At 63.9% G+C, this 8760-nt stretch overlaps 1 protein-coding gene across 4 annotated transcripts; it reads left to right on the top strand.

Annotated features, from left to right (window-relative positions):
• Positions 1-522: 522 nt before the first annotated feature.
• TRMT61A (tRNA methyltransferase 61A) lies at positions 523-7752 on the top strand. 4 transcript variants are annotated; one of them, XR_005053989.2, is made up of 5 exons: positions 527-641; positions 1320-1672; positions 4071-4337; positions 6329-6917; positions 7588-7752. XR_005053989.2 is itself a non-coding variant. In XM_036991721.2 (4 exons), exons 2-4 carry the CDS (start codon positions 1342-1344, stop codon positions 6586-6588), a joined length of 804 nt encoding a protein of 267 aa, XP_036847616.1. In that variant the 5' UTR covers positions 523-641; positions 1320-1341; the 3' UTR covers positions 6589-7752. The 4 variants fall into 4 exon arrangements, 3 of the variants coding, with proteins under 3 accessions (XP_036847616.1, XP_036847614.1, XP_036847615.1); XM_036991721.2 differs by having other exon boundaries at positions 523-641; positions 4125-4337; positions 6329-7752; XM_036991719.2 differs by having other exon boundaries at positions 6329-7752.
• The last annotated feature ends 1008 nt before the right edge of the window (positions 7753-8760 follow it).

Here is an 8760-nt window from a genome sequence, read left to right as displayed (position 1 = left end):
GACCTGTTCTCACCAACCCCAAAGTAGGCCCAGTTCATCCAGCTCTCGTTGTGTACTGGGTCCCAGGAGCGGACACATAACTGCCTCCCTCCTGGAAACAGAGAACGTGCCCCTGCAGGGGAGGCAGGGCCTAGGCCCTTGGACAGACCCTTCCAGACCATTTCCTGCGTCTCTGGGCTGAGGCCGGCCGAAGCCTCCTGGGACGACCCTCTGACCTGCGATTCCATTTTCTGGAATACATCCTGGAGCCCAGTCAGGGGCGTTCCCAGGAGAGTTTGCAGTGACAAAGCGTTCGTGGCAAAGTGTCCTGGGCTACTGGCCGTGGGCCGGCCATCCCAGGGACTCCAGAGCTGTCAAAAAGGGTGCGTTACGGAGCCCTGGCTTGTCCGCTCCCGCGGCAGCGTGGCCGGGGGAACGCTGGCACTTCTAGCCAGTCTTTTGCTAGTTTCTGTAAACAAGGAGGGAGCCGAGCGCGCCGAGCGTGGGAGGGGCAGCCCGCGGGTCCCGGGATCCCGCGCGCCGGGGCGGGGCGCCGTGACGTCATCGGCCGGCGCCTCGAGGGTCGGAGCCGGAAGCGCCGTGGCCGCTGTCGCGGAGCCGCACGCGGGGCCTAAGGGAGCGGAGCCTGGGGAGCGTCGCGGGTGAGACTTCGCGGGTCCGCGGTGGCAGTGCGCGGGTGTGGGAGGCTCAGAGGGCTCGGCGCTTCCCTCCAGCCTCCCGTCGACCGCCTCCAGCCCGGGGCCTGCGCGGCCTGATCCGCCCCAGCTTCTGCGCGCCCCAGCCAGTGTTCCGTTTGCTGCCCGCTGCGCGTCCCCAGCCTGGTGGGGCACCCTTACTTCTGCACCCCACTGCCACGTGTCACCCCAGAAGCCCTCCTTGAGGGAGGTTGGGAAGAGGGGGGTTTCCACGGACTAGAGCCTGGTCTAGGGGTGATCTCACGGACCATTTGCTGCTCCGTCGCTGGTGTGTCCGTTCGCTGATCTCACACCTGGAGAATGGGAGTCAGGTTACTGGAGAAGAATGATGAGTGTCTTTATTTTGTGGGAGTCCTTGGGCCCATCTTCTGCCATTGCCCGGCCTCAGTCTCTCTATCTGTAATTTGGGCTGATAGCTTCTGTCTCATGACCCAGACCAAGAAGGGCTTCAGATGTCCTGCTAGGGTGCAGCCCTATTGGGCTGTCCTGTTGGACAGTACCGGGGACTGAGCCAGCCACCCAGACAGCTCAGTGTCCGGGCCTCACAGCCCTCTACCCAGACCCCAGGTGCACATCCTACTTCCTGGCATCCTTACATGCTCATGCCTACACACCTCCTCCCAGGTCCCAGGCAGACAGCAACACCATGAGCTTCGTGGCCTACGAGGAGCTGATCAAAGAGGGTGACACGGCCATCTTGTCACTGGGCCATGGTGCAATGGTGGCGGTGCGTGTACAGCATGGGGCCCAGACCCAGACCCGGCATGGCGTCCTGAGACACTCAGTAGACCTCATCGGTCGCCCCTTTGGCTCCAAGGTGACCTGCGGCAGAGGTGGCTGGGTGTATGTGCTGCACCCCACGCCTGAGCTCTGGACACTAAACCTGCCACACCGCACCCAGATCCTCTACTCCACTGACATTGCCCTGCTCACCATGATGCTGGAGCTTCGGCCTGGCTCTGTGGTATGTGAATCAGGTGAGTTCTTCGTGATGCCTTGGTTCTGACTCTGGTGGAGGTAGGGCTTGACCTCCAGACAGCCTCCCCCCTATCCTTTCCGGAGACAGACATGGCTACTCAGTTTCCATTCGAACAGGATTTTTCTGGGGAGTTGTCCTGCCGGGAGTGAGGGCAGAAGCAAGGAAGCCAGTTAGGAGGTTGGTGCTGTAACCTGAGTGTGAGCTGAAGGGCCTGCACCAAGCAGAGCCCCAGAGGAGCTGGTGCCCAGTGAGGGTCCTGCCAGTCTTGGTGGGAGGGGCCACAGGGCCGCTTGGTGCTGACCAAGGTGCTGACTTCTGGTCCCTAATCCTACACTGACACAGGGGCAGAGGGTGCTGGCCTAGTAGATCCTGCCTGCTGCTAATGGGAGCCCCAGGCCCCGGGCTGAGAATTGCCCCTTCCTAGAGAGAGGACAGGGCTGCTCCGAGGTGCTCACTGTAGGTGGCAAGTCTACCCCATACTTATCCCCAGCCAGCACCATTGTTGCTGAGCCCAGGGTCTTGGGTGCAGGTGGACGTGCCTGAAGCCAGCCATTCCCAGCCATTGTGTGTGCACGCACACATGCACATGCACACGCTGGGGCTGCAGCAGGTGGAGGGAGAAGCATGCAGCCTAGCCAATAACAACCCAGGTCCACATGCACTTAGATTTCTACCACATTCCTCGTGGGCTGGGCAGCTGGGCTTCAGGGTCACAAAGAGTTCCCAATACTGCCAACTTTCTGAGAGCTTCAGGCCATCCCATCTGTCTCTGGGCCTCGGTTTCTCCATGGACAGTTGGATGGTTCTTTGTGCCCAGCCAAGCATTTGACATGGGAAGAGTCAGATACAGAACCTGGGCTGTGGGTCAGAGAGTAGGTGGCAGCTGGGCAGAGGCTGGCTGGATGTGGAGGTGCTGGCGGAAGGTGGATGGCAGGACTCGGAGCTGGCTCCATGCCCTGCTGCTCCCTGTGTCCGCACTGCCAGGGCCTCGCCACACTTGGGTAAAAAGCGCTCTGTCAGTGGCCGTGCTTCTGGGCCCCTTGGATGTGCCGGCTCCCCTTTCAGGAATTGTGAGTATGGCAGTGAACAGGACAGGCCAAGCTCCTGCATCTCCAGGGGGGACCATCCCAGCAGACAGCCCCACGTGACCACTTCAGTGCTGTTTACTGCTGTGAGGCTTGTGAGACAGGACTGCTTGAGTGAGGGCAACGCAGAAGGGGTCCCCCCAGCTAGAGTGGACGTTGAGTTGAAAATGAGGAGAAGGAGGTACCTACCAAGAGCCAAAGGAGAGCTGTGCACAGGCCCCAGGTTAGGGACCAGCAAGGAGGCCGGTGTGGCAGGAGCAGGAAATGAGGTCGGGGGAAACGGGCGCAGCATGGAGGCCTCCAGGAGTCTGACTGCCCTGCTTGGGAAGGGAAGCCCAGCCAGTCTGGTGGCTGTTACAGAGCCAGGAGGGAGGGCCTGGCAGGCGGGAGCACGTAGGAAGAGGAGCGGCTCCTGAAGAGGTGGAGAGGTAGGCGGTGGGAGCTCCTGGTGGATCAGATGTGGGACGGGAGAGGGCGGAGGCAAGCGGCACCTCCATGGTATCTGGCGGGGGTGGGGTAGAGCCGGGCCAGGGGCGGCTGTGTGCGTGTTAATGCCCAGTGTTGTTTGGGTGCTGGTGGTGAGTGTGCAGTGGACACAGGTGGAGGCCTGGAAGGCCTGGGGATCTTCCTCCAGACTAGCACCTGAAACTTTGGGGTGAGAGGAGGTCATGGGGCTGGAGGTGGGGACGCAGGGCCGGTGCTGCAGGTTAGGAGGTGAAGCAGAGGGACAGACCTGAAGGAAGCTGAGGAGTGGCCGGCATGGAGGAAGGAAAGCCAGGAGCTTATGACGCGTGGGGACACCTCTCTGGCAAGCTGGTTGCTTGTCGCAGTGCTGTGAGGTCAGGCAAGGGCAGAGCTGCACCCCGTGGGACAGAGTGGGCTGGGGGCAGGGAAGCAGACCCACCTGAGTAGGCTGAGGAGCTGGGATGCTCCGGCCAGCACCGCACAGGAGGGCTGGTGCCGACCCAGGCCTCTGTCTGCTCAGCCAAGAGCCCTAGGGCCCCTCGGAGCCAGGTCACCAGGCCCCTGGGTCTTGTAACAGGGCTTGCTCCAGTGCTGGCCTTGGGCAGGGCTGCCACTCCCCCACCCGGACCCCAGATGCTGAAAAGAAGTGTCCGCCCGCCCCCATCCCCAGCTCGACACAGCCTCGGGGGCCCAAACCCAGGGCCGCCAGAACTTGATGCAGTGACGCCCCTAGGGCCACCCGGGTTCAGCCAACCTCGCGGACCTGTGTGGGTCTCCCTGGGGTGAGGATGAGGGTGTTTCCTGGTGTCCCCAGAAGTCCCTCTGACACCCATCCTGTCCTCCCAGGTACCGGCAGTGGCTCCGTGTCCCACGCCATCATCCGCACCATTGCGCCCACAGGCCACCTGCACACGGTGGAGTTCCACCAGCAGCGGGCGGAGAAGGCCCGGGAAGAGTTCCAGGAGCACCGCGTGGGCCGCTGGGTGACTGTGCACAACCAGGACGTGTGCCGCAGCGGCTTCGGCGTGCATCACGTGGCGGATGCTGTCTTCCTGGATATCCCGTCTCCTTGGGAGGCTGTGGGTCATGCCTGGGATGCCCTCAAAGTCGAAGGTGCTTCCAGGGTTCAGGGAGGGTTGTGACCTGGGGGAACCCTCCTGAGCCTGGTCCTGGCTGTGGGTCTTCTGAAGTCCAGAGGCCAGGAACCACCAGCCACACAGCGGCCATGGCCAGGCCAGCTCCCCTTTTGGCCTGAGGTTGTGGGTTGGACTGGCTGGGGAGTTTTGGGGTGAGGGGGCAGGCACTCAGGGAGTGAGGGCTGGAGAAGAAGTCAGAATTGGGGAGAGGAGCTGGGCCCCTGCTCCTTGGCCTTGACCAACGTCCACCCTGAGGTGGGAGATGTCTGAGGCCCCTGGGGAATGTGACAGCCCAGCCTGAGCGAGAGGTGGGACCCGTACCACAGAGCGTGCCAGAGGTCAGGGGTCAGTCTCTGACCCCAGCCCTTCCCTGTGGAGTCTCCCCACCCCCCAGCCACAAGCCAGGCAAGCTGTCCCCTTTTAGGGAATATGCTGGGTGTGGAGGCAGAAGGTGGGCGTTCCACCAGGGAGGCGCAGGCGAGGCCCTGGGTTTTTCCCTTTTCTGGAGAAGGAGCCAGCTCAGGCGGCCAGGGCCTCTTCCCCCTCCCAGCTGAGCGGAGCAGTGCAGGGGGGCGGGGAGGCAGGCTGCCCAGCGCGGAGGGCTGCTCCTCTGAAAGGCCCATGCTGCAGCCTAGCTCGGACAGCAGGGCAGCAGCCAGCAGGGCCCCTGCTGGCCGGCTCAGGCTGTGCCCTGGACTCCCGCTTCCCTGGTCTCCGACAAGGTGGCCTGCAGCGCCGGACTCCCCCACACCTCCACACCTTCCAGTTTACTCCCAGACCTCTTGGGCCCACCCAGTCCAGGGCTACCAGCAGTCCTGGGGAGGCCAGAGCCGGCGCCCAGCCGTGGCTGAGCCCAGGGAGTCACGCCCCCAGGCCTCTTCCCTGGTGAAAGGCCCTGAGGGGAGCCACACTGCTGTCTGTGGACCCTGTGTCCCTCTAAGCCCCCACTTCTGAGCTCTTTCTCCAGACCTGTTTGTTCTGGGCAAAGAAGCTCCCAGCTTACTTGAGCCTGGCATTTTCTGACAGCCTGTCTGCCTGCTGTGTGAGCCTGGCCCTGGCCCTGGCCCGGGGCAGCCCCCCAGTTCCTTGGATCTTGCACTGGCCGTCAGGCTTCGGCCCTCACCTGGTGGGGCTTCAGTCTCCCCAGCAGTGTGCCTGGGGGCCAGGTCCCCTCTCGGGGGTGGCACTGTGCTCTCTGAGTGGGCATCTCAGAGATGGCATCAAACTGCATGTACTTATTCCCAAGCTCGGACCTCCCCACAGGCCTGCCTGGGGGCTCTGCGTCCCCAGTTATGGCTGAGATGGCCAGGCTGAGGGACACTGCAGGTGGGCCTTGGTAGGAGGCAGCAGGAAGGGGCTGTTGGCTTCCTCCCCCGCCCCGTCATCCTGCTCTGCTCAAAGTAGACGCCTCCAGTTCCCAGGAGCAGGCGACAGCCTCTAATTTCCTGTGACAGCAGCAACCCCCACCTGCCTGTGAGCCCCCTTCCTGCCCCCGGTGCTGTACCGTGTGGTTAGAGCTGTTCTGGGTCCAAAGCTCTGGCAGCTGCAGTGCCAAGGCTCTACCCCAGCCCCACCACTCCCGGTCTGGTTGTTTGCCCTGACCTCTGACATCATGCAAGTCTCGGGTGGCAGTGCCCTCTGGAGGCCAAATGAGACCAGAGTGGTGGGCTTGGTCTGCTGGCCCCTTCCAGATGGCTTCTGCCATGGGGCCTTTGCCCAGCTCCTGTACTCTGGAGCCCCAGCTCTGCGGCCCGAGGGCTTGTCCAGCCTCACACCCCAAAGTAGGGGTCCAGGCATCTACCCTCACTCTCCTGAATGGGGTTTCTTTACCGGTGCCTGCTCCCAGAGGGACTGGGGGTGGCATGGCCTCTGCTCTCTAGTCCCCAGTCCATGGACACCTGCACCAGGGGAGGTGCCAGGCGCAGGCCAGGCTCAAGGAGCCCTCTGACCCCTGTGTCCTCCCCACAGGTGGGCGCTTCTGCTCCTTCTCACCATGCATCGAGCAGGTACAGCGCACATGCCAGGCCCTGGCCTCGCGTGGCTTCTCCGAGCTGAGCACCCTGGAGGCGCTGCCGCAGGTCTACAACGTGCGCACCGTCAGCCTGCCTGCGCCTGACCTGGGAGGCAGCCCAAGCCCTGAGGCCGGCCCTTTCCGCAGTGGCACGCCCATGAAGGAGACCGTGGGCCACACTGGCTACCTGACCTTTGCCACCAAGACCCCTGGCTAGTAGGCTCCCCGCCAGGAGCTCCAGGGAGCGGGGAGCCCCAGGGCCCAGGCCAGGAGGCGTAGCTCAGCCAGAGGCCTCCTTATATGGCCAGCGGACGCCTGCCAGGGCTGTGTTTACAAATGAGTGGTGGGGCGGGGCTTGGGGACCTCCTGGGTGGCCAGAGGGGGGGACAACCCAGACGGAGGAGCCTCAGCACGGCCTGCCAGCCCCAGCTGTCTGGCTCTCTGGGGAGCGAGGCCTCCCTCCTGAGGCTTTGCCGTGCTCACACCCGGCCCTGCTGCTGTTTGCTGCCACTCAGCCCCCTGCCGTAGGCCCTTCTGGGTATTGAGGTGAGAGGTGCTGCTGGCGGGGCTCAGATCTGACCCCTTCCCAAGCAGCAAGTAGACGGGGGTGGGGAGCAAAGACAGAAGAGGAAGGTATGGTCTTGGTGCTGCGTGGGACCCCTGGACCCCACGGCCTCCATGCCCTCACGGTCTGTGGGCCACCTCGGCCCTCCCTAGGCCAGCACCCGGCCTGCCCCAACCCCTCCGTCCTCCCCAGTGCTGATGAGGCCAGGCAGCAGCTAGTTAAGGCCGCCCTGCTGTGTAGCCTCGGCTCTGACCCCCACGCCAGCTGGCCACTCAGGCTGTGTGGGAGTGCCCACATCCGCCCTCCTGTTGAAGGAACAGGGAGGGCCAGCTCTGCCCCCCACCTCACTGCTCCTGTCGCTACAAAGTGCCTGTGAGCCCCAGCAGTCAGGCCCCAGGGCGCCAGTGAGCAAGCACCCCCAGCACCCCTGGGAGAAGGGCCCGGGGAGGACGATGGAGCGCTTTGGGTGACCCAGCCAGTCCGTCCTGGCTGTTTGACCCCCAGCTGTCTGACCACAGAGCTACTTGGGTGGCCCTGCCTCTCAAGAGAGCCCCGGGGTCATGGGGGTGTGTCCAAGACGGAGGGCAGGACATGTGTCACCCTCCGAGCCTGGTCTCCAGCTCGGTGTGACTGGCACCCTGCCTCCAACAGGTGCATGGAGGGCCTGAGCGTCTGGCCCGAGCCTCGGCCTGTGTTTACAGCCACCAGGAGCCTCAGTTTCCATGTCTGCCTGAGAGCCCCGGGGTACTGCACTGGTGGGGAGGAGGGCTGGCCTCCAGCCATGCCTGGTAGAGAAATAAATGCTGCTGCCCCTGCCATGCTGACTGGTCCGCCTGGTGCCCTGCAAGGCCAGACCCTTCCCCCTCACCACTGTCTGGGCTGGACCTCCTTGTTTGTGGCCTCCTCGGCCCTGCCCCTTCTCTCTATCCCAGGGCAGGCACCACAGGGGCTCTGGACTCAAGGACAACAGCCTGGGACATGGTGGACAAAGGCATAAGTGTGTGGCCACCCCTGTCCAGCTGCAGAAAGGGCCACTTGTCCCTGGGAAGGGGGAGGAGAGTCTGAGGGTGCGAGTGTGCGTTCACGCTCCCGCCCAGGGCGCTGGCCCTGCCTCCGTAGCTCGCCTGGCCACGCGCTCACAGCCTGAGCACCTGGCTGTTGGCCAGTGCTCCCTGAAGGGCCCAGGAGCCATGAAGGACCTCCTGGCGAGACCTGCGGCCCCTCAGAGTCCCTCAGGGGCCCTGGGATGACTGGCTCTTCTCCAGGGCTCCTGTCCCCGCTTCCAGGACTTGGTCAGACCTCTGAGCACATGCCCAGCCTTGGGACAGAGGCATTACTTGGGTCGGGCCGTGGCCTAAAGTAAAGCCCTGTGAATCTGGTGCAGAGCACACAGGCCCGGGCAGCAGGAGCTGTGCTGGGCCCCATTGCCCAGGTGAGGCTGACAGTCTAGACTGTGGCCCTGCAGGTGGGCCTGTGTGAGCTGGAGGGGCAGTGGGAAAGCCCAGCCTCACGCTCGGGATTGAGGGCGGGGTTGGGGGTCGCCAGGTTAAGGTTGGAGGCCCACTCTTCTGTTCACGGGGCACCTGGTGCAGGGTGGCCCTTAAGCCCCCCGGGCCTCTGGCATCACCCCACCCCAGATAGCCATCCAGGCTAGCACCTGCCCCTGGGCCAGCAGTGAGCTCCTGTGTGTCCTTCAAGGCCCCACTCAGATGTCTTTTCCCCAGCCCCTCCTACCCCCAGGCAGGTGGTGCTGCTGTTCTGATGATGGGGTTCACCCCTGTGGGACTGACCCCGGCCCCGGAGCCCTGCAGAGGGGAGGGGAGT

Source organism: Manis javanica, chromosome 8, assembly GCF_040802235.1.
Source record: "Manis javanica isolate MJ-LG chromosome 8, MJ_LKY, whole genome shotgun sequence".
NCBI classification, from domain to species: Eukaryota; Metazoa; Chordata; class Mammalia; order Pholidota; family Manidae; genus Manis; species Manis javanica.
Note: the sequence above shows the minus strand (reverse complement) of the source record. Positions and strands in the feature narration are given on the sequence as shown.